At 54.1% G+C, this 22,950-nt stretch overlaps 8 protein-coding genes across 8 annotated transcripts; 2 read left to right on the top strand and 6 right to left on the bottom strand.

Annotated features, from left to right (window-relative positions):
• Window positions 1-243: 243 nt before the first annotated feature.
• N657DRAFT_48232 (uncharacterized protein) lies at window positions 244-1,057 on the bottom strand. The gene has a single exon (XM_062787578.1). The coding sequence runs from the start codon at window positions 907-909 to the stop codon at window positions 331-333; it is 579 nt and encodes a 192-aa protein (XP_062652733.1). The 5' UTR covers window positions 910-1,057; the 3' UTR covers window positions 244-330.
• Window positions 1,058-2,888: 1,831 nt separating this feature from the next.
• Window positions 2,889-4,167, top strand: N657DRAFT_48269 (uncharacterized protein). Its single transcript, XM_062787581.1, has 3 exons — window positions 2,889-3,509; window positions 3,561-3,648; window positions 3,716-4,167. Exons 1-3 carry the CDS (start codon window positions 3,327-3,329, stop codon window positions 4,120-4,122), a joined length of 678 nt encoding a protein of 225 aa, XP_062652734.1. The 5' UTR covers window positions 2,889-3,326; the 3' UTR covers window positions 4,123-4,167.
• A 77-nt stretch (window positions 4,168-4,244) lies between these two features.
• N657DRAFT_686403 (uncharacterized protein) lies at window positions 4,245-5,463 on the bottom strand. The gene is made up of 2 exons (XM_062796828.1): window positions 5,299-5,463; window positions 4,245-5,235 (listed from the first exon to the last, which is right to left on the bottom strand). Coding segments are annotated over exons 1-2 (660 nt in total). The 5' UTR covers window positions 5,300-5,463; the 3' UTR covers window positions 4,245-4,576.
• A 2,519-nt stretch (window positions 5,464-7,982) lies between these two features.
• On the top strand, window positions 7,983-10,915 carry N657DRAFT_652511 (uncharacterized protein; the record flags this gene model as incomplete). Its single annotated transcript, XM_062794305.1, has 3 exons — window positions 7,983-8,705; window positions 10,777-10,794; window positions 10,838-10,915. 3 exons carry the CDS (start codon window positions 7,983-7,985, stop codon window positions 10,913-10,915), a joined length of 819 nt encoding a protein of 272 aa, XP_062652736.1.
• A 146-nt stretch (window positions 10,916-11,061) lies between these two features.
• N657DRAFT_639496 (uncharacterized protein) lies at window positions 11,062-12,577 on the bottom strand. Its single transcript, XM_062791780.1, has 3 exons — window positions 12,047-12,577; window positions 11,575-11,953; window positions 11,062-11,513 (listed from the first exon to the last, which is right to left on the bottom strand). Exons 1-3 carry the CDS (start codon window positions 12,408-12,410, stop codon window positions 11,420-11,422), a joined length of 837 nt encoding a protein of 278 aa, XP_062652737.1. The 5' UTR covers window positions 12,411-12,577; the 3' UTR covers window positions 11,062-11,419.
• A 301-nt stretch (window positions 12,578-12,878) lies between these two features.
• Window positions 12,879-14,755, bottom strand: N657DRAFT_639499 (MFS general substrate transporter). Its single transcript, XM_062791781.1, has one exon. The coding sequence runs from the start codon at window positions 14,596-14,598 to the stop codon at window positions 13,099-13,101; it is 1,500 nt and encodes a 499-aa protein (XP_062652738.1). The 5' UTR covers window positions 14,599-14,755; the 3' UTR covers window positions 12,879-13,098.
• Window positions 14,756-16,024: 1,269 nt separating this feature from the next.
• On the bottom strand, window positions 16,025-17,398 carry N657DRAFT_552664 (uncharacterized protein; the record flags this gene model as incomplete). Its single annotated transcript, XM_062787916.1, has 3 exons — window positions 16,025-16,108; window positions 16,295-16,489; window positions 16,709-17,398. Coding segments are annotated over 3 exons (969 nt in total), but the record flags the coding sequence as incomplete, so codon positions are not given.
• A 5,051-nt stretch (window positions 17,399-22,449) lies between these two features.
• Window positions 22,450-22,696, bottom strand: N657DRAFT_639503 (uncharacterized protein; the record flags this gene model as incomplete). Its single annotated transcript, XM_062791782.1, has 1 exon — window positions 22,450-22,696. A coding segment is annotated over one exon (219 nt), but the record flags the coding sequence as incomplete, so codon positions are not given.
• Window positions 22,697-22,950: the final 254 nt, after the last annotated feature.

A 22,950-nucleotide genomic window follows, 5' to 3' on the forward strand; every position in this document is an offset into this window, starting at 1 on the left:
GGTTGGTTGGCGGGCCCTGCAGGCCAAGTTCGGCTCCACAAGCTTACCGAGGCTTGATGCTTCTGACAGACTCGAGATGGGCGCAAGCCCACATGGCGAGCTGCTTTATTAATAATTTTCATCAGCAAAGAGATCTGCAATATAATCTTACTTAGGTAAGTATTTACCAAACACCTATATACACTACTTCTCCACGCAGGAGACTCCATTCTGTTAACCTCAATCATTGCCCCGAGGCGCTTGGGCCACTCTGGGGAAGTCGCCCCCACGACCTTAACGATCGTGTCATGCAGGGAGGGGTTGCAGTCATGAGCCATCTTGGGGATTTTCTCAATGTGCAGTGGAAGAGTTGGGAGGCTCATTACAGCCAAAAGGGTACCTCTCCTGATTGATGAGGTTTGATGCGCATGCAGGAACCCGCAGAGATATGAGGACATGCCTTTCGAAAGACACCGCGCGTGATATCGGGACTGTTTCCAAGCCCCCAAACCTGCATCTCGGGTCAGACAATCGCAACAAGGTACAGCCCAGTGGAGGTTTCCAATCGTTAAAACACACTCCCAGCCAATGATTTTCTCGGCTCCTCGACACCACACGGCCCTCACTGATGAGATTGATGAGCGAGCAACATCTCCTCGATTTGAGTCCGTACACTACCACAGCGGGGTCCAGCCGTCCTCCGATCCGCAACTGCCGCAGCGGAGCCGAAATGAGGACGCCATCAAATCCCATCTCTCCCACTTCCTCAAGCCACCAATCAAGCCACGCATCCCGTCCACACGTCGCAACAGAAAACATGCTGTCGGCTGATAAAGAGCGGTGTGCCGGTGGAATTGGCCCAAAATGGACACCTCTCACGTTTCTTGGTGGAAGTCGTCCCTGATGAATTTTCACTGTTTCATGTTCCATCAGGCTGGTCAGCGGGAGTCGCCCACCATCATGGCAACATCACATTGGCAGGGACGGGCCAGAAGTGCGCCTATGCAAGTCACCGGCCAAAGCTCCGCATTCTGATGAGCGGTCCCCTCGCGTGGGCGTAAGAGTCTTCCACGGCTTGTGATTGGATTGGATTTCGCGATTGGCAGCCCCTGAAATTCCCCGAGACAGCTCGGCCGCCCTACACAGTAGAGATGTCCTGCAGTCCAGGTCGACACGGGGCCAGCCGGCCAGACAGCCTCAGCAAAGGAAGATTTTCGTTCAGTGAATGACGACAAAAGGAAGTTCTCGACGCAGCGAATCATTTGGCGTTCGCCGTCCGAGACATGTCGGGCTGCAAGCGAGCCAAGAAACGCAGAGACATCCCTCGATTCCCAGGGCCGAAAGGAATCACGGTTTCATGTGGACCCCATGCCGCTGTGTTTATAATTTCAGGGTCTTCCTGGAAGGCCAGCATTCCTTCCTCAGAACTGCAAGAACCCAAACCTGTGCAGCGCGTCCGACCCGGGTCGACCGGGTTGAAACCGCAGTGCCTTTGTCGTCTCTGAACTGCGATCATCTGGTTAGGCTGAAATCTGACGTCAGCGAAAGACCGGTCAGCCGGTCGACTAACACATCAAGTCTTGTTCAGACACGGGGATCTAAACAGTTGGGCAGATGCTGTCAAGACGGCAAGAACAAGTCCAAAACACCACCCAGCAGTCGTAACGGCTTCACACGACAAGTGCTTAATACTGGGTTCTCCCAATTACCAGGCGTGATGCTAACGCTTTTGACACACAAGCGAAGTTCAACCCCTGACGCATTGATGCTGGTGGCCTGACTCCCCACAATCCAGATCGACCTTGTTAGAGATCATTGTGTGTAGCCTTCTGCTGTCATCATGCATGCCCGCCAATGCCATTCCCTAGCCCTTGAAAACGATCCCGCTGAGGTTCGGCCTTTCGAGTCGCACAGCCTTAAAGTTGGTATCATCGGATTGCCGGGAGGAGGGGGGGTGCCCGGGGGGAAGAGGGGAGGGGGCGCCCGGCTAGCAGACCGAGAGGAACGGGAAGCCGCGTCATCACAGAAACATAACAGGGTCAAAAATGCGGTGTCGGTTTCTACGGGATCATCTTGGGGCTGGGGGGGGGGGGGGGGGGTTGAAACAGGCTCGCTGAGGACGGCCAGGTTCCGAGCCTGACGTTAGTGTCATAAGACAAGAGCAAATCGCGAGCCTAGAATTCTCTTTTCACTCTTGAACACAATGACAAAATAGAAGAGTGGAAAGGAAGAGAGTGAGGAGGAAGTAAAAAGGACAGAAACATGAGGAGGAGAACTTAAACATAGTGAGGTGGAAGCACTCGTTCAGATTGTAAGACATCCAACAGACTCAACACAGAGCACAAGACTCCGATTTGGTTCACTTCTCCTCACACTTCGCGGTTATGTACTGTAATAGTTAGGTTCTCGTACACTCTTCGGGGCAAGTTGCTGACTGGACAGGAGCAGATTGGGTCCCATGACGTCCCTCAGTTTCCAGTACCCAAGGGAGTCGACATCTCTTTGGAGGCTTTGTGAATTGAACCTGAAGACAGCGAAGAAATAGCAGGCATGGACGTGAGTATGCCCTCGATATGTAATCCAAATCTCAAACAATCCGCCATCTGAATGTTCCCGGACAAATGCTTCCATTTCCACAGCATTTTCTAGCCATATCAGATCCTGCAAACAGGACTTAATCACCTTGAACCCAGCATACCGAAGTAACAGTTCCTCGGTGGTTAACCAGCACATGCGTTGACTCTCAATAGCTCCTGACCAACCTTGAGTATGCGAGAGCAAATTCGTGCTACCAAAGACACTGCAGTAATGGGGTAAGCACCACGGCCTGGAGAAGGAGCAGGTCAGAGTAGGACTGAAGCTACACAACAGAATCTTACAGTACCTCTGAAAAAGAACAACGACATCCAAAAACAAAGTACAGACCGAAGACAGGGAACCATGATGGACCGCAGCCACCCTGAGCTACAGCACCTTGGGAAGTCGCGAGTGCCTTCCATTCTTCGATTAGCCGATGGTAGCCTTGATCCTTCTTCGCAGGTCGATTTACAAGCAAATGAAACTATGGCAGGAGCAGAGAATACCTTACCTTACTAGACAGAGTTGATCTCTCCGTCTCGGGTGAACGCTGAGTTCAACCTCCGACACCATGTTACATCGACTCAAGCACTAACCAGCTCACATTCATCGCATACCGCATCGCCAACGCACATCTGTTACTGCGGCTTGACTGTATAATCTAATACAGCAACCCAACCCTGCATCCGTCATCTGGTCGTACGCCAAAATCCCAGTCGTGTCGGCTTTCACGCTCTTACTTCATCATTAACCCTCCTTGGTCGGCAACCATGGTCCGAGCGACTTGCTCGTCTGCTGGGGACAAACCAATATCCTGGACCAACGAGGCCTGGAACGGCGATCCCAGCGGGGAGGTCACCCTCGAATTCGAAGGCTACACTTGGGCAGTCAAAAGAGACGTCGTGGTGGCGCAATTCCCGTGGATTAAGGCCGCCATGGCCACGACAAAGCCGGTCAGGGCCGGGATTAACCCCATTCTTCGTTCTCGCTAATTGCAGACTTAGGGCTGCCAAGTTGTTGTCCACCCTTGCGCCTTCATGGGCATCTGCCCGAGACTCTTCTCCGCGCTGCTACAATACCTCCACACAAACGGCAAGTCCAACAAAACCAGACCACACCCTCTTCGTCCCACGAGACATCTAACCAATACTCTCGGTAGAACTACCAAGCAATCTATGGGAAGACCAGCCGTCCTTCCTTACCTTCGTCAACATGTACTACGTCGCCGAACGCTTCGGCATGACCCGGCTCAAGCTGAGCATGATCAAGTGCGTCGACCGGCTCGCCCGACATGTCCTGTCGCTGCCCGAACACCACTGCTCGCACTGCCCGCTCGCGCAGCAGGCGGACCCGGACTGGGAGGAGCGGCAGCACCTGGCGTCGTTGCTCCGTGCCGTCCTCGTCGTCGAGGAGCAGCCCTGGAGCGCCAAGATGATCAAGGCTGTATACGACGCGGGCGATCGCATGAAGATACGGCTGATGCGGCTTCCCGAGTTCTGCGACTTTGTGGAGCGGTTCGCAGTGGGCAATAACTTTGCGAGGGCGATTGGGATGCATCGGCTGTAAAGTGTCGGCGTGGTACATGGAGGCGGTGGGTTGCCGAGCAGTGTTAATCATTGGTTCAGTCTTGGGTTGCGGAGGGCTTGTTGGCGATATCACAGCACAGAATCGACTTGTCGAATTGCTAGAAAGAATAAAACATCGGGCTGCCGCAGAGGCACCTCATTGCCAGTTGGGTCACTTGTATTGCCTCCCCGGACCAAGTCTTGACAACGGTATATTCCCCAAGATGCAGTTAGCCGCATAACCAAGCCATTGTCGTTTATTGCCCGCTGTGTACCGCCAGAACCAACTTGGAGCATCATAAATCGTTCCGTAAATCAGCATTGTAGCAGTATATCCCCATCACATATCATCCCTCATATCAAACCATAAACCCCTCCCATGAACGCCGCATGCCAAGTTACCCCAACCCAACAACGGGACAACCAAGCCATAAAGGCGGGAACATCTCTCCCATTCAATACCTCTCATACGCCCTCCCATGCCCATAACCCCCGCGCTCACTCCCCTCCTCCGCCCACCGATCCTCAACCTTGATCCGAACCCTCTCCACACTCCCTTCCCTGTCCTTCCTCCTCACCACCACCGCCGCCGCCGGCGGACTAGGCGCCCTGGCCACCACCCTGTCCCTCGCAGGCAACCCCTCGACATAGCGATACGTCTCGAGCTTCGGCTCGGGCACCCGCACGGGAACAGGGACGATGCGCTCCCGCTCGATGATGACCTCCCTGTCGCGCGAGAGAGAGCGAGAGCGAGAGCGAGATCGAGACCGGGACCGGGACCGGGAGCGGCGTCGTCGGGACTTACTCCTCCGGCTGCGGCTGCGGCTGGATGTCGTCTCGGAGGGGTCGACGTCGACTGCTATGACGTCTATTATGTCGTCGTCGGCCGGCTTGGGTGCTGGCGGTGGGGGTTGAACGACGACGACGGGGGGTGGGGGTTGGACGACGACGGGGGCCGGTGGTGGTGTGCGAGGGCGGAGGATGACCTGCGGTGGGGGAGGAGGAGGAGGAGGCGGGACGATGGTAGTAATTTTGCGGCGGACTTCGCAGAGGCCTGGCTGGGGCGGGTTGCCGAGGTAGAGGCGCTTTTTGTGCCTGTGTTCGCGCGGATACACTGATTACCAGGAGAGTGAGCATGTGGACGATGGGGGATGGTTGAGGAGTTGGGTGTGCTTACTGGTGGGTAGTTAGCCGGGCGTTAAATCGCGAGGCGACAATGGTTAATGGATGCAAAGTTAAGAGGAGCAAGCTGGTGGTCGATGGTGAGAAGTGAGGTTACAGAGAGAAAGTGGAGTAGACTACCTTACTATAGAGGAGAGAGATGTGTAATTCTGTGTCCAACTATGTATAAGCTGGCGGTGTTGATCCTGAAACATCCCATCCAGGTATCGTGATCCGAACAAGCTCTGGCCTATGACGTAGTTTGTGCGACCAGCAAGCAGCCTGGTTTTCGGCTTGAGTGCACTATCCAATAATCGGGCAATCCGAGCTTGTTTCATGCTAGACCCCACATATGCCGGGAAGCCCGGGACCGGCCGGCATTGAAGTGGGACCGGCCCCGGTTACGAACCAGATCCGGAGTCTCATCAACTTCACGGGCTCTCCATACCACCTCCATGGATGGCTGACAAAATACCAGCCGGCATTCTCAATGACAGCAACCACATTCTGGTTAACCTCTAGAGTGCCAGGACAAGAGCAAGTTATGCTAAATTCACTTAACCGACCGAACTAATGAGCTTTAAAAATTTCATGGTAGATGAGAACCAACTGAAAGGACATATACGAGTAATGAGTTCCGGGTTGACCCTGATAAGTCGACGCCGTGTATCATTCATTCGTGATGTTGCTTCCAGCTTCCCCAGTTGTGGTCCGACCGGCGAAGGCGATCATGCAACACGAAATAAACCACACCCATTCAACCGTCAAGACCTCGAAGTCCATAAACGTCAGGGTCAGCGGCAGGACGGGTTTGCCATGGTACATCGTGGAAGAGACCACTAAACAGCCTGACAGGAAGGTAATGGTGCATGAAGCGACCGTGAGTGCGGCCAATGCACCGCGGTGTGCTTGCAGCAGAGGATGATCGCCGGGCGAAAAGATTCTAAACCGATCGTGGATGCCCAAGACTTGCGACTGAAGTCAGTAACCTTCCCGGGCCGTTGCGATATGGACCGGGTTCAACCAATTGCTGTTCGGTTCCGAAAACCTGTAGAAACCCTTGATCACCATCCAGGTGCGCTTCAAGTGGCTGGGTCATGATGTATCAACAATGTGGTCTAGGGAACTGTCAGCTACCGCTCGGAAAACAGCAACCTCGACGTCTCTCAATTTGTCTTGGTGTTCATGGTGAAAGTCTGATCAGACTGAGGCTACTCAGGATCAAAGGCATGGCCATGCCGTGGCCGAGCCTGCCAGTGCTTGAGGGATCGCAGCTAGTCGACATGGTGTTGTGCATTGGTCGTCCAATGGAGGAAGGTTTTGATAGAAGCTGTTGAGATCTGCCGACTCTCAAGTGTTTATGGAGACGGCTTGGATTGAGGTTGCAGTGGCTTGGATGCATTATTTTTCCATCAAAGCTACCGTGATTACTGAAGGTACCACAGTTGAGATAAGGTTGAGGTATCTGTTCTGCGTTTCGGTACACTAATTTGAACCTACAGTCCAGCCTAGTCTGTTCGTTAGCGTAGCATATGACATGCTCCAGATATCCATAGAATAGAGAAATAGAAATCAAGAAAAGAAGAAAATAAAGACGACAAAAGAAACAAGTATAGAAGATAAAGATAAGAAAGTAAGAGGAGATAGAATTGGAAGACAAGCCAACGACAGAGAGGAAAAGAAGAGAAAAAGGAAGTAAGAATTGAGGAAGTCAACGTGAAAGCAGTTGAGGTGTATAGTCCCCCCTGGAAAATGATTATTAGCATCTGAGCTTTGACCACCAGGGCCCTCCCAAAACATCTAGATAATCGCTAGAACGGCCTATTTTGACGCAGAAAAAACAGGCTTGACCGAGCGATGATTGTAAACTTTTCTCAATTCTCAATTTTCTTTGGTTAAGATTGAGTTAGTAGCAGTTGAAATGGATAATATTGCAATAAGTGGTGGGGACCCCTCTTTGTAGTTTCGTACTAAACAATAATTCAAGGTTTGTATCATAGATAAGTTGATGAATGAATGTACCTTACCTTAGTTCCACACTAATATGTAAACCAGGGGTTGTACTGTATATGTAAGGACACGAGATATAATAAGCTAGTGGCCATAGCGTCCACACCCCACGGAGCGGACCACTTCGCGGGGTGCATCCGATGTTATGCCTGTTCGCACGCCAGATCCAGACCATAACTTTGACGAAAATTGAGCAGCAGATTACATCAACCTAACCTCCGTATGAAGAGAAAGCATAAAGAAGAACGGTTACTGACTCCGCTCCTCGCCTCGACTCTTCTCCAGTCCCACCGTTTTCTGATTATCCACACTCCATCCTTGACTCGGCGTTACTCGACTCTACACCAGACATCGACCACCGGGCGTACAGTTGATAGACCGACTTACCTGTTGTCATACGATCGAACTCTGGTATGTTCTTTTTTCCTTCTACATCTTAATCTTGGTTTCATCTTTATCTTTCTTTTCAATTGTTTTTATCTTTGTGTGTGTTTCGTGTTATATTCTTCAACTCCACCTTCGCTGTAATCCCTCTTATATGCCACGCTGACCAACATACCAGGGCGGAACTATAAGAAACGGCCACCAACCTCCTTACTCAACTCGACCATACGCCGGGCTTTGGTTGTCCGGCGTGGGATTAGCGACCTACTTAGCTCACCTTGCCCGTCAACTGTGTTGCTGGTCAACATGACCGAAACGAGACGTGCTAGAGGTGCCACGGCGGCCGTCTCCGAGAAGCTCACCCTCGCTGCTCTGCCATACGAGCTCCAAGCCAACATATGGGAGGCTGCGATCGAGCCTCAGATCATTTTCATGGACATCGTCGAAGGTCGATTAGGAATCACTAGCCCGGCCGACAAAGCCCTCGCCCGGGTCTGCAGCCTGTCACGGGAGATCTATACTAAGAAGAAGAAACTCCTCAAGCTTGGCGCCCATTCCTACTGGGTCGACCCGGACCACGACATCTTCTACTTCCGCGGCGACCGCGTTCCTAGCACCTGGGACGCCATATCACGCCCCTCGGCTCCCAATCACGGTTTCGGCCTGCCCACCGTCGACGGATTCGACCGCAACATTATCCAGAACGTGGCCGTCGACCTGTACTACCTGGGCTCGCATCCGCGGGAGCACGCCATTGTCCGCCTCTGGATCCTCTTCCCCGGAATTCGGAGCCTCCACATTCTCGTGCCCAAAGGCCCGCCAGGCACTCCGGTCCCGAAGTTGGCCCCTGAGACCGTGGTGCTGTCCGACATCCCCAACCTGCAGATTGTCGGGCCCCCCGACGGAGACGCGAAGGAACTGTGGCTCGCTGTTCGGTACCAGGTGAAGAGGGCCTGTAACCGGATCCTGTCCACCGAGAACGGCTGGATGGGCCGCCACCTCCCGGAAGTCGTCGGCCACCTCACCGACGTGCGCCCCATCTTGCCACAGCTCGATCTGCTGCTGCAGCAGGCACAAGAACTGGGGAGGCAACATCAACAGTCCAATAACACCGCCAAAGATGAGCCCTAGATGCACTCGTCGATCCCGCCTGCCGGCGGCATGGATTCTCGAGGTTGCCTTCTCTTTCTTCTCCTCCGTCCCTATCCCCCTTAGTCTCCTCATCCTGAGCTGTGGCAGAAGGGTCGGTTTAGCAGGAGTCCGGGTGCTCATCTTCTCCAACACAGATATCTTCTTTCCCTCAATCTTCCTTTGAGGTTCTTATGGCGGGAGGCATAGTTGAGCGTATGAAGCCGGTCTGTCCTGGGATAGGGTGTTTGCTTGGGATTGGTTCTCTTTCTTCTTTTCTCCTCCGTCTCATGCGGTTTTGATGGATACATGGTCAGCGGCGTTCAGCATCATGGCATGGGGCCGAGGATCGGTTAGACCAAGTTGTCATCATGAGATACCCTGTACTTATAGATTTGTAGGAAGTATAATGTCGGGATACCCTGAATAGAAGCGTTGCTTTCCTGTTAACTTTGCTCTTTCATACCTACCTTTTGACTGCGAGAGCCTGCTTGTTGGAGTTGAGAACGGGCAGCGGAATGCGAACGGGCTGTGGAATGAGAACGGCCTGCGGAGTAAAGGAAATGATTCACTTGTTCAATACTGAGTATGGTCAGCCACAGCTGTTTCCCGTCTATGGAACAGGCATTGATCGACAAATAAGCTCTGTTGGCCACTTTCTTTAACAAAATACTGGGTGTAATAGCACTTCTCCGTACCCAGCCTCTCGATGTATGGGTTCATGTTGGTTCGCCAGTGCTGTTGTTGACACGGTTCCCCCGCAACATGGCAACTGCAGCTTGGATTATCGATCGTCCTGTTCATATTTCTCCTATTCTGAGATCAGCGTTCAGGCAATCAAGTCTCGCGTCACATCTGAAGACATTGACCTTGAGCATTGCAGGTCGTGGCCGACTTGTTACAGGGTTATGAGGTTGATGGGTAGATCAGGTCCCAAAGAATCTGGGCGACATGACTTCCAGGTTACGACACCTGACTCACCATTTCCACAGAATAGTGATGCTGTCCAGCGGAATGATATTTGCAATCAGGAACAATTGTGACGAAAGAAACCTCTCGCCGATATTTAAAGGCCAGAACCACTACGATGTCGCCGATTCTGCCCAACCCGCCCAGCATTATCGACAACATCAACAGTTGCCATGGATCCGCTCCTTACAAAGCTGTGGATCGCGTAACCGACACCATGGAACGTTTGACCATCGGTGAAAATCAGTCAACTTCAATGGTCTATCCCTGACCGCCCGAGTCTTGCTCTCCTACCTCTGGTTGTCGTCCTCAACATCTTCGACGTGATCTCTGAAACACCCCGGATCATCGCGGTCGAGATATTCGGGCCCAAGGACGACGAAACGCTCAACGAATACGGCTTGGAACATGCCAATTAGCAGACATACTAAAGTTTCCAACAACGCCCCCCCCCCCGGGTCTCCGCCAGCGCGGCTTCTGCATGCCGTCTCTCTCGGCGCTCATTCCGCGAGTCTCGGCCCCGACGGCATAGGGTTCACACTTGCACTCGGGCCAGTCGTACCATGTCAACCTGCAAAAGGACATCTTTCATATCTACGTACACCGCGTCGTGTATTTAGAGGAATGGGACGGGCCTCCTGGTTTCAACCCCGACTCAAAGTCACATCTTGAGCCGCTCTACAATTTTTCCAACGGCATGGAGCGTATGGCAATGTCGGAAGATTACGTTTACCCCAATTCCAATTTGAGTGGGTGCGGCTACCTTCGCCACCTGAACCCCAGATGCAGGGAGCTGAAGATTTTGGTTCCGGTTGAGAACTTGGAGGACATCCCCTTTGAGGGGACCACGCTCCCCTTCGCAGTAACCATGCCATGAGGAATTACTGGTGGATTAGGGTGCTTGAGCCACATTCCACCAGAGCATGACCTGGAAGGCTTTTGAGCAACGAGTCGTTGGCGAGATGGAAAGAATACATGAGTATTATGCGTCCTTCGTATGGAGTGGGAACCAGAGACGGCTGTGGGAGACAACCTGGAGATTGAGTCTGCTGCTGGCGGTCAAGGGGTACATTGTGGATTCCAGGAGGCTAAATGACCCAAAGGAGTTTGTGTTGAGCGTGTTGCCGCCGCCTGGGTCTTAGCCTTGGGCCGCGGCTTTGGTGAAAGGGTGCTTCCCAGGAATCGCCTTCTCTATTGATATCTCGGGTCTGAGGGTTATTGGTATGTTTCTTTCCTTATTGGGGCAGACTGGCACTATCCAGGACGCCGAGAAGAGGTTAGAGCGCTTCTTGACCATTTTGATAGTAGAATGTAGAATAGAAACAACGCACAGCAAACCTGACACTCTGAGTTATTTGCCCGAAGATGACCGTCCCGTGAGTACTGCGTCTAAACCATGGAGGCACTTGACCAAGTGATACGCATACAAAGTGAAGACTGTGTGCCGCTCATAGATCGAAAGTCGAAGAAACTCGGGTAGTGGTCGGGCCCTCTAACACTCGAGACCTTCCCACTCGAGATGGCACAAGACATAACAAAGCGTACATCAACCCACATGGCTCAAATACCCAAACACCGATCGGATTCGCATAAGATTCATCCACCCGCCCACACATATCTCATAACTCATACCATCATGATCCTCATTAAGAAAACATCTTGGTGATCCCCTTCAGCCCATCACTCCACCCGCCACCTAATCCTCCACCAACATAATCTCTCTCGAAACTCCTGCGCTCCCTATCAAACAACGTCAGCAATCCCACCAACCGTAGCAACAAAGCGAAAGGTTCAAACATACCACTGCACCCCGGCATCCCTCCCCCGCTCCACACTCGCCCTCGCGACCCTCGCCGCCGCACCACCGCCACCACCACTAACCATCTTGACCGCCTCGCCCACCAGCCCAATGGAGTCGCCCGTGCCGGCCTTGGCCGCCAAACCAAGCATGCGCTCGAGATACTTGGGCAGACGCAAGCCAAACCGGGCGAGCAGCGCCGTCAGCGCGCCGCCCGTGATGAGCGGCATCAACACGAGCATGAACACCTTGACCGGGTGGCGCTTGGCATAGTACAGCAAGTCGCGCAGCAGGCGCTTGAGGCGCTTGAGCATGCGCGCGACGAAACCCGGGCGCGGGGAGCGCTTGTAGTAGGAGGCTCCGGAGGGGGAGTGGCGGCCGCCTGGAAAAGAAGGAGGCGGGGTGTTAGTTTACTTTTCTGTAGTAAAGAGATGAAGAGGGGGGGTGGGGAGGTGAAGATCCGAGCGGCACGTACCGAAACCGCTAAAGAAGGAGCTCCGGGACGGGTTGGGCAGGCCGAAAAAGGAGCGGGTGCCGTCGTCGTCCTTGTCGCGGTAGCTGCTGCGGCGCTTGCTGCTGCGGTGGTGGTCGCCGTCATGGTGGTAGTTGAGGTGCTCCTCGTCATCGCCGCCGCCAAATATGGAGGCGGCAATGCCGCTTATGCCGCCGCCTATGCCGGCCGCCGAGCGGGAGTGCCGGTGCCGAGAGCGGTCGCGGGAACGGGAGCGTGAGCGGTCCTTGTGGTGGGTCGAGTGGCGGCGGCTGTGGTGCGACTTGGATCGCTTCGAGTGCGAGGTGCGCGCCGAGATGACGGACGCTGCGTCGTCGAGAAGGCCCATGATGTCGGCGGCGGCCCTGAGGGTCTGTCGCCTGCAATATCTACTGGAGCTGCTAGTTCAGAACCTTTGGAGGAGAGCTGTGGCAGGTGCCGACTCGGTTGCAGCTCGCACGGGGTCAATTGCGGCGAGTCAACACTCGGGAGTGGCGGCGCAATGGTCTGTTCGCGTCAATACATTGCTCGGTCAGGGCTACACGTCTTTCCTGAGTGGAAGATGGAGGAGTTCGTGCCTCGCCGCGGCTTACACCGCTGGAAAATCAGAAGGCTGGAACGATCGCCTTCGGAGCTCGATCCCTGTCGGGGACCAGGGGGGTCGGTGGAGAAATGCATACGAAGGTAGGTGGCTGAAATAACAGCAGTGGGTCCGGTACTGACAGGGGTGTCTCGCTTGTACCTCCTTTCCCTCTCCCAACATTGCAATCCAGGCAGTCCGGTTCATACTTCAGTTACTTCAATATCTAGTACAGAGCTCATTTGCCGCGATAACTGCATGAGCGCGGTCGGGCATACTCTGAACTAATTCCAAGAGCCAGTCTTCAGGGACCTTTTCCCATGCCTCTTTTACAGCAACACGAAGTCGACAGACTCCAAGACCCTTTGTATTTCCCAGTGGTATCACATCTTAGACCGCTGCTTTTTTGAAACCCAACTGGATCTATTCATCCACCCCATTGTTGCAAACCCAACCCTCACAGCCTCTCGTCCCTCTCCCTCTCCCGCCTCATCTCATCATAATCCGGCATATACCGACTGAGCACAGTAAAGCCCAGCGCAAGCAGCACCATCAGCACCCAAATAGCATACCCCCACAGCCACTGTGTACGCGCGCCAACAGCAAACAAGCCTGCAAACAGCGCGGGCGAGAATGACCTGACACCGCTGACATTCGCCAGTGCCAGCGCATTCAGCATGCCCAACAAGGCCGGGCTGGGCGAGACGTCGTTGAGCGCCAGCTGGATGGCCGTGAACGACATGCTGATCCCACAGCCGAGGCACAGCGCCACAGGCGCCACGACCCAAAACGCCGCGACGCTGGCGTCGGTGCCGGCGCGCAAGAGCAGGTTGAGCAGCGGGCAGACGGCGAAGAAGAACGGGTAGGCGGTGGCGCAGACTCGGAGGACGCCGTTGGTGCCGATGCGGTGCTGCAGCGGCGGGAAGACGAGCAGGACCCAGATGGCTTGCGACGCGCCGTTCAGGCCCAGCATGAGGGAGATTTGGAGCGGGGTGAACTCGAAACCGCCCAGGTGGACTTTGGTGAACCAAAACACGGGGACGATGGCTGTGTATGAGTAGGCCAGCAGCATGATGTACCCATAGGTAAACAAGACTATCGGTACGCCGCGGGATTTGATTAGGTCCCGAGTGGAATATTCCTGAGGTTTTGGAGTGGCGGAATCCTCGGCGCCGCTAGTTGCGTCGGCATGATGGCGAACCAGAGTCTCTTCGGTCCAGATGGCCGTGACGACTACCGCCGAGAGGCCTATCACGCCTACGGCCAGACTGGGGAGAGCGTAAGGGTAGTCGAGAAAGAAGCCGACGTTGCCGAAAAGGCCCGGGTACTGCCTGGCAGGGTCGGCGAGGGCACCACCGATCAGGGGCCCAAACAAAATGCCCAGGTTGCCGGTGAAGGCGAACCAGCTAAAGGCTCGGGCTTGTGTCTTTGAGGTGCTGTGCTCCGAGATCATGGTCCGAATGGTCACGATAGTGCCGGCAAAGACGCCAGCCAGGCAGCGGAAGAGGACCATTTGCCAGATGGTCCGGGCCATGCCGAAGAGGGTCGTGGCGAACGAGACGCCGACCAGCGAGAAGACGAGCACGGGCTTGCGGCCGAGGCGGTCGGCGGCCTTTCCCCATAGGATCATGACAAACATTTGGGTGAGCGAGAAGAGCGACTCGATCAGGCCGCTGTAGAAGCCCACGTCGGCGTTGTCCAAGTGGCCGTTCTCCTGAGCCATCTTGTTGATATAGGGGAAGATGGAGAAGAAGGCGACAGGTTCCACCCAGCGGGCGTAGCACAAGACGGCGATCTGCCATACGGGCAACGGCTTGTCGTCGACGTTGTTGGTGTCGTCATTTCCGTCCTGAACTGGTTCAATGACGGCCTCGTTGACTGCGGCGATGTCTTCGGCCGCCAGCAGGGGAGTCTGCTCCGTCGCGACTCTGACGCCGTCGTTACCTGACGCCCTCATATTGTCGGGTCCCCGGTGGACGAATGAACGGGAAATTGAACTATTTGAGTCCGGAATTTCTCAACATTGATTTCGGAAGAAGTCAATGCCAGAATTTAAACCCTCTTGAATCGATTATTACCGATTTATACAGGCAACATGATGGCGTCGCCTTTACCGTGTAAAGATGAAAGAAAAGCAACCCCATTGGTGAAGTACGGTAGTGGGTGGAGCACCAGAGGACACACACTGCGACTCGCCGTTATCTGCGGAGCCGGGGGACGGCCGGCTTCTCGTCGGTTTCGAGTCTTGCCAATTGCACCGAGTATAAATAAATAAGCATGGCACCGCTTGGGCAGCATAAACAAATTCCAATCGTGTTTGACAGCGCACTTCGGTATCCGACGAGACAGACAACAAAGGCGCCCCAAGTTAAGAACGTTGCATCGTTCCTGTCGGTTCCCAACTCCTCAACTACCGGTTCAAAAGGCGACATCCACATGTTTGGGATCGTCAGCACTGCAGCCTGCAGTGCCCACTGTTGTAAGTGTGACTGCTACTGTAAGTTCACAACCTTCAACACCTCAAGGGAACTCTCTTTTGTCCAACCACTACTACCTGGTACTTGTAAACATGCTCTTGTATGACTGGTTTATGGCCAGCTAACGCTGGTGAATCATGAAGACCGATGCACTCATGAATGACCCTGCAGTCGCACGAATCACCCTTTTCGCCGTGCGGCCATTTCAGAGGAGGTACTTCTCCAGGGTTAGAATCAGGTTGTTACACCAGCACTACACCCTGGCCATGATGCCTTAACCCGAGTCCTGACGTGGACGTCCCAAACTTGCTGTTCGTGTGGCAGACGCGGTGAACAGGTTGCGGCCGTGAAACCAAAGACACACAGCTATAGGGTGTGACTCAGATGCACCAGAAGCTCTGATGACCTAGGTAGTGCCTTCTCCAGGATAATTGATAAGGTTTGTAACTTCTGCTGGGCTTCTTCATTGACGAGCGAGGGTATCTTCATCTTCATAGTCTGTCTAACCCAACCAGAAACGACAGGCTTTTCACCTGGCCCCATGCTCCTTGACCGCACCCCCAACCAACGAAAATCGAAAAAAGTCAGAAGCGACGGTGTCTAAGCACACCGTTCGTGAACTATCACCACAGTCCGTGCGACATGAACGAAAGATGCACACTATATGAAAACAAACCTCTACTGAGCACCTCCAACACCCTTGGTGTATCTCCAAAGCAAGCTCGCCCCCTTGAGCTTCCACCGGGGCAAACAAGCCACCCTCCCCCTGGCCCCTTTCCCCTTTCCCTCCTTCCTCGTCCAACTCTCACATCCCTTCCCACCTTTAGGTTCCTCAACGCCACTATCATCCCGATGCCCATGAGCACCAAAAGAAGAAGAAGAAGGAGGCGGTAGACAAGCAGCAACCATACCCCTAACCCACCTCCTCCTGAACCTCTTCCAGTCATCATTGGTAGGCCATGGATCGCACCACTCGCCGCCCTCCCCGTCCTCCCCCTCACTGCCGCCAGCACTCCCGTCCCCACTCAAACTGCCTCCCGGCCGATAAGCACACTCCCAGGTCCTGCTCTCAGTCACAGTCCCAGTCCCAGTCCCGAATCCGACCCCCATCTCGGAAGCAGAGGTAGGATAGAAGAAGCACCCAGAATCACAAGTCGACCGGCCTCCGCCAGAAACATACCGCTCATACTCGTCGAACTCGTCCCCCTCGCGACTGACGTCCAGCGGGTAATACAGCAGCTCATTGGTGTGCGGGCGGCGCGGGCGCGAGTTGATGTTGGACTCAATGTCAAACTTGAAGCGGTAGGCCTGGTGGACCTGCTGCGGTCTGCTTTGTGCTGCATCAGGCGTGGGCGACAGCACGGACACGGGCTGATTATTGAGCGTGGGCGACAGCACGGACACGGGCTGATTATTGAATGTGTTTAGTTGTGGGGGCTGTGGTTGTTGTTGATGCTGATAGCTTTGAAGGAAGGGTGGAGACGACCGTTGTTGCTGGAGGGCAGTCGGCAACGGCAAAGGTAAGAGGGGTGGTGGGGAGAATGATGATGCGGCTGTGCTGGCTGTTGGACAAGGCGGAAGCCCACCCACTGTTGCTGTCGACTGGGTTGTAGTAATTGGCCCGCCGTTGCTGGGAACAGGCGATGAGTAGCCGGCTGTTGCTGATCCTGAATCTGGCGCAAGACCGAAATCAGAGGCAGCAGCCGTAGGTCCGGGAAGCATCGGCGTCAGCGTCCCCGGAAAGCGAAAGTCAAACTGGAACTGGAACTCTTGGTGAACGATGAAGATGAGCGTCCTCAGCCGCGGAAACTCGGCCAGGCTCGCCAGCAGCTTGCCCATGTTGTTCTTGGACACTTTCCGGCTCAGTACCGGGTGGAAGATGCCCTGGTAAATGCCGTACGAGGTGCCCAGCGCCAGATGGGCCGCGTTTTCTCGCACCAGTGGGATCTGGCTCATGAAGTGCAGCACCCGGTGCAGCCGCTTGACGAGGAGGTACGGCTCCAGGAGCAAAATGTCCCGCGACATGTCGACGAACTTGGTCGTCTTGCCCAGCGTCAGGGGCTTGTAATGGTGGAGAACCAGGGACCGGCTCTCTCGGCAGACGGCCGCCAGCGCGGGGGGGGCTTCGGCGTGCACGTTGGCAAACATCAGCCCCTCCTGAGCTGGTGTTTGTTGTTTCGCGTTGGGTGCATCCAAGACCTCGTAGACCCGTGGCTCAGGCAACGCAAACTCCCAGATCATGTTTCGTATCTCAGGCGGAAGTCGCTGAAACCTGGTGAAGCAGCCCGGCGCCTGCAAGGCGCACAGACGGGGAAAATGCTGATCGTAGTGCATGCTTCCGTCTCTCGAGCAGATGGACCCTTCCAGGTAGCCGTGTTGCACAGCCGAGATATATCGCCGCGGGATTCCGTCGTCGACCCGGGTATGCGCCTTTAGCCAAGCAAGGCCGCTTCCCGTGATCTCCCGCTCTTGAGTATATACCCGGCCCAGTTTCTCGGACCTATGGCCACGTCAAGATTCTCCGCACTCCAAATATGAGCCGCTTCCCAACGTCTCGTCTCTGAATCAGCTGGCTGGCCTGAAGATGCCGGCAGTCCGATTTGACCAAGGCGCAAGTATTGATCTCCTCGGTCATGAAGCGACTGGTCGGGCCCAAAACTCGGAATGCGCCCGTGGTTCAGCAGCGTGCCGGAGTCCTCAGCGGAAAGCCGGTTTTTAAGAAGCTGATTGTAGTAGATGGTGTGTCGCGAACTACACAATTATCAGGATCCGAGCTGACTGACAATCCAGATACGGACACGGCGGTCAGATGATATCGCAAGGTGCAGTCCCAGGCGTGAATCATGTCAGGTGCTCTCGTAGGTCGACAGCAGGATGAGAAAAAGGAATCGGGGAGAAGTTCAGGAGAGTGAGGGAAGTGTCAGGGCACCCACCATGTTAGGGCTACCCGCGGCTTCAGCTCACGCCACTTGACGAAGTGAGCAGGTGGGCAGTTCCAAGGCTGCTTGGATCAAGGAGAGGCCAGGAAAGGCGCTGGGCCCGGGAGCGAGCCGGACGACACGTCGGAAACGGGTTAGAGGGGGGTTCATGACCCAAAAGATCCCCATCGCTATCATGCGCGCTTTGCTTGGGCATGCGAGGCGTAGCTATCCGTCCGGGTACAAGCAGGAGATGGGAAAGGAAGGCGCCAAACCTTCCGCAAGAAGCAATCTCACACGGGACTGGCCGGCAAAGCAGGGTCAGAGCGGCAAATAGGAGCCACGGCCCATGGGACGCTACCGAGCGAGAACAATGGCAGGCTTGGTCATGTTCATGTCATTTCGTTTGGATCAGCGGGAGCTCGACGGGGTTGCGGCCTGGGAAGGCAGCTGGCTGGGAGCGCCGGGGTCTGAACCGCTTGTCCTGTGAGTATTGCCCGTCAGCTAGGGCAGCTGCTTCTTGGAGCGGGAGGGCAAAGGAAAATGGGGGTCCTTTGGGCGCATCGTGTCGAATAGGCATGCCGAAACGCCTGAAAGGTCAGTGAGGTCAGAGGAAGGGACTCGGCAAAACAAGGATGGGACATGGCGGTGGGTTTGTGTGCTATTCTTAGTATATTTGGGCCACGTTGTAATGCCGCAGCGTTCCAATTCATTAGTTTTTGAGGCTTACCGATCGGGGACCTATCGAAACGAGCCGTGGACAAAAGAGTAGCAGTCGGATTGTGCGACAGCGTTCGTGATCGGAGTAGCGTAGCAGCGGACCAGGAGCGGTTGCGTGGTGGTCCGGGTGGTCGAGAGGCGAGTGGGCGGGACACCGGGGGGCTGGCAGGCCTGTGATTTACTTTTCATTCGGCATGAGCCAAGTGTGCAGGGAGGCCGGCCACAACCAAGACGTTAACGTACAGGACATACCCAATAGCATGTGAGGCGGGTGGAGGGCGGCTGACCGCGCAGAACGGTCAGAAGCATACACTACAGCGTGGGAATGTGGGGAGGCTGGATAATACTACCTTACCCAAGACATGGATGCGAAACGTGACGCTGCATTGGCCTGAGTGATAGGGGGACTTTGTGAGACGGATCAGCGAAGGACCTTGGAGACTCCAAACCAAACGCCAGGCATAGATCGCCTGGATTTGTAGGAGGCCTATCGGTAGACGAACTGGCGGCCATTCAAGGTGTCAATCAACCAAGTAAGTCAAGTCTGAAGTCTTAGAAGCTATACTTAGTCTTACTTGAACTCTGTAGGCTGTGCGTAGCCGTGGGAATACCCTGCAGGGCAAGGTGGAGCTGCGCACTGACTAAGAGGAGTGGTGCTTTAGCTTCCACGCAAGACCCCACTCCAGTAAGCTTGCCTTATCTAATCTATATGGATGTAACCTTAACTTTGGCAAGGGCATTGCCCGTGACAGCGATAGCCTCTGCAGCTTCCTCTATTGCTCGAGGTTGCATTAGCTCTCTAGCTTTTTATAGTCTTTAGAAGCGGTTACGGATTCTATTGCAAGCCTCTTCGACTATCAGGCTCGGAGGCCAGTAGCTTAGAAGATGCTTTGTTGCAGGCCCTATTGCAGGCCCAGTTATAAGCCCTGTTACAAACTCTGTTGCAGGCCTTATTGTCAGCTGAGAAGGCTGAGGATCGGGGTAGGCTTCTAGAGCCTGTCTTCGAAGTCAGCTAGCCTCTTAATGAGATGAAGGTCTAGTGGAAGAATTCACATTTCGGCCTCAACGTGTCGGGTTAGGTAGCCTTGTAGGCCCCGGCCATTATCTATAGGCTCCTGTTCTGGGCCTTTCAGAGGTCTTTGACAATGCCTTATAGCTGACCTCTAATGGGAGTAGGCTAGTGAAGCTTGAAGCTTTGTAGGCTAGGGCACTGTAGGTGCACTTAGTATAGACTTCTCGGGCCTTGGCCAGGGCTGGGGCCTAGGTCTTAGCAGCTATTGTTGAACTGAACTGGCTCCTTGGCACCTGGATTCAGGGGCTGGGCACTGTTGCCCAATGCAGTAAGCGTGGAAGACTCGTCACCCACCCAAAAGCAGGGTCTGGCGAGGGTCCCGAAGCCCTCGGTTCTTTAAGCAACACACACACATCACGCATGGTTCAGACAGTCAATTCAAGCTTCATCTTGTGCCTCAATTGATGCAGTGTCACCTGGTTGGTCTATGCCTATTCGAGCCTGTAACTGTTGCTGTCTAACAGCTATTCTAGATAGTGCGAAGTCCTATGTTTTCAGTTTTTGTTCGACAGTGTCACGGGATTCCCCGCTCCTGGTCACGTGTTCGGCTCTGGCATTTGAGGTCTCGTCCTGCTCTTGCACCTGTCATCTAGATCTTGCTCTCTTCGTCGCAATATCAATCTTGTATGTGCGAGCTGACCAACTTTCGTGCCCGTCACAGACAGCTTCCCGGTAGGCCATTTAATCTAGCCTCCAATCTAGCCAGACTCTAAGGAACCAGCTAGAAGGTATAGGCTATATAGCATCGAAGTGTCACGGCGGGACAGGCGGACAATCCAATGACAATTGTATTCGGGCTAAACTACAGTCTAAGCTCTATTCCGTCAGGTACGGGCAGGCTTGATTGTCAAGACGTAGCTCGAGGAGCTACGAACAGATCTCGCGGCAGCGAGGTGCAGAATATTTAACCCACAGGGGCCCGTGCTTTCCACATGCCGGGTTCCACCCGTGGGTCCTAGCAGGCACGGCGCAATCGCCGTGACACGAAGCCTTAGCCCTATGGGTGGGCCAGGTTGACAAGGTTTGGCTATTCGTTTCGGCCTTTACTGAAGTGAATCAGCTCGCTCTTTTTCTTAGCAAAGACCATCCCTCTTGACTCGGCCCACTATAGACAGTGTGACGGCAACGGCCCAGCGGTTCCGATCGCAGAAACCTTATTCCGAGGCTGGACCCGCTTTCCGACATCACATGCCCTGATTGGGAGGGCGTAGATGCGACCAATCAGTGCATTGCAGGATCGTTGTGGGTCACTGGGCTCAGAAGCCCTGCCCACAACGCAGGAACGCACCGATCTCTCTTTTCCCCCCCATAGCTGTTTGTCTCGTAAAATAGACCTACTGATCTAGAGGCTCGCCTCTTGCATGCAGTAATCGTTGCCGTTATAGACAGGTCTTCCAGGCTTCTTCTAGTTGCTAGCAATAATCCTGAGGTCTCGGCTAAAGGCTAACTCTCTCTAGATGCTTCTCCTTCAACGCCTTATATAAGGAAGCAGTATAAAGTATAAAGAAGATTGGGGATAGTAGGGAGCCCTGTGGGACCCTAGCTTTGATTGTATAAGCTCTATAGCTTGCCCGTCAAAAGAGCGTAGCCGTCCTATGTAACGGGCTGGGCCCGGTGCGAGCCTCGGCGACTCTCGGCAAATACCAAGACCCCTGATGAGGCTATTCCCACTCGCCCCACAGCACACCGAACCTTCTAGCAACGCGCTCAGACCAGCGCGCCTACGAGGATAAGTATGCTTGCGAGCTACCAGAGTCTGTCATCTCTCCTTTTCTTCTCCAAGTTCAGTGTACTCGTAGAGTCGTCATCAGCTAGTTGCAATATACTACCTGAGACTGTTACATCCTATCCTCAAGCCAGGCCTTAGTCTACTGTACTAACTATCTAGGGAAGTCGCAGACCCCAAGGATATCTAGTAGCCTTATATAATTGACTATATCGTAGGCTCTAGATATATCTAGCTATACTAGGGAGGTAGTTGCTCCCTATCTCTAAGCCTCCTAGATTCAAGCGACTACTAGCTATATAGCTAGTTGTCATGGATATAGCTGCATGCAGACCCGAAGGGGCGCAAAGAGAGGGTCCCGAGCTAATCATTTTGGATATGGGTATAGCCAACCACGAAGGGAGCGCGAAGTCCTGTCTCCGCTCCCAGCGCTCCCCAAAGACAATGGGAGAAGGAGGTGTATATAATCCACGATCTTTAGGCTTACGGGCATCACGGTAGCTTCCTCAGTAAGCAATACAAGCAGTTAGCTATACCTACTGTTGAGACATTTGCTTGTGCACTTGTTGTGAACCTTTTGGCTTCACCGAACCTTACCCCGTTGACATGTTATAACCTTCAGGAGTCCCTTTCAAAAAAGTTGGGGCTTCGTGTACGAACCAACCATATGTACAGGTTCAGTGGGGCACAAGACAGAATCTCAGAGCCGATCGTTCCCCTAAGGAAGTGCAGGAACCGCACGAGGCCCACACGGTAGCCGTGGGGTCCGGGCGATCAAGGGTGAATTTGGGTAGCTGGCTACCCAAGGCGATCAAGGATAGCTCTTGGTAGACTGCGATTATGGGAGATCATGAACGCTCTACCAAGTATATAGTCACTCGTTCTGTGTAAGGTGACACACACAAGCTCACCAAGGAAGATGCACCGAATCCTCAACAGGCAGCAGGCAAGACGACTGTATTGTGCGTGCACCACTAACCAACTGACTGATCCTTGAGAGAGGGAAGTTCCAAGTTCCAATCTGAGTCTCCCGCTCTCCAGATATCCTCTCTCTGCTGCGAGTCATGTCGCTGCGCCATGAAATCCACAGTGTCTCGCCCGCCAATTGCCCAAGTGTAGGGCTCACGGTGGGGGCCCTGACATTCTGGAGGACTCTGGGAGTTCTCCAGTAAGCAACTCAAGTGCAAGATTGTCGGTACCTTTGGACATTGCTTGTTGTGAACCCTTTGGCTTCACCGAACCTCACCCCGTTGTCAAATTAAACCTTCAGGAATCCCTTTCAGAAGTTAGGGTTTCGAGATTCGTCACACTTCGAGATTCGTCACACTTCGAGATTCGTCACACTTCGAGATTCGTCACACTTCGAGATTCGTCACACTTCGAGATTCGTCACACT

Source organism: Parathielavia appendiculata (genome assembly GCF_033297405.1).
Source record: "Parathielavia appendiculata strain CBS 731.68 unplaced genomic scaffold N657scaffold_1, whole genome shotgun sequence".
Classification (NCBI taxonomy): Eukaryota; Fungi; Ascomycota; class Sordariomycetes; order Sordariales; family Chaetomiaceae; genus Parathielavia; species Parathielavia appendiculata.

Bases quoted from the DNA above. Each gene is read 5' to 3' on its own strand.
- N657DRAFT_48232 (XM_062787578.1), bottom strand. From the start codon at position 909: ATGGAACATGAAACAGTGAAAATTCATCAGGGACGACTTCCACCAAGA.
- N657DRAFT_48269 (XM_062787581.1), top strand. From the start codon at position 3,327: ATGGTCCGAGCGACTTGCTCGTCTGCTGGGGACAAACCAATATCCTGG. The intron at 3,510-3,560 runs GTCAGGGCCGGG...TTGCAGACTTAG, and splicing joins CCATGGCCACGACAAAGCCG to GGCTGCCAAGTTGTTGTCCA. The intron at 3,649-3,715 runs GCAAGTCCAACA...TACTCTCGGTAG, and splicing joins ACAATACCTCCACACAAACG to AACTACCAAGCAATCTATGG.
- N657DRAFT_639496 (XM_062791780.1), bottom strand. From the start codon at position 12,410: ATGGGCCTTCTCGACGACGCAGCGTCCGTCATCTCGGCGCGCACCTCG. The intron at 11,954-12,046 runs GTACGTGCCGCT...CTTCTTTTCCAG, and splicing joins CTCCTTCTTTAGCGGTTTCG to GCGGCCGCCACTCCCCCTCC. The intron at 11,514-11,574 runs GTATGTTTGAAC...GTTGTTTGATAG, and splicing joins AGGGATGCCGGGGTGCAGTG to GGAGCGCAGGAGTTTCGAGA.
- N657DRAFT_639499 (XM_062791781.1), bottom strand. From the start codon at position 14,598: ATGAGGGCGTCAGGTAACGACGGCGTCAGAGTCGCGACGGAGCAGACT.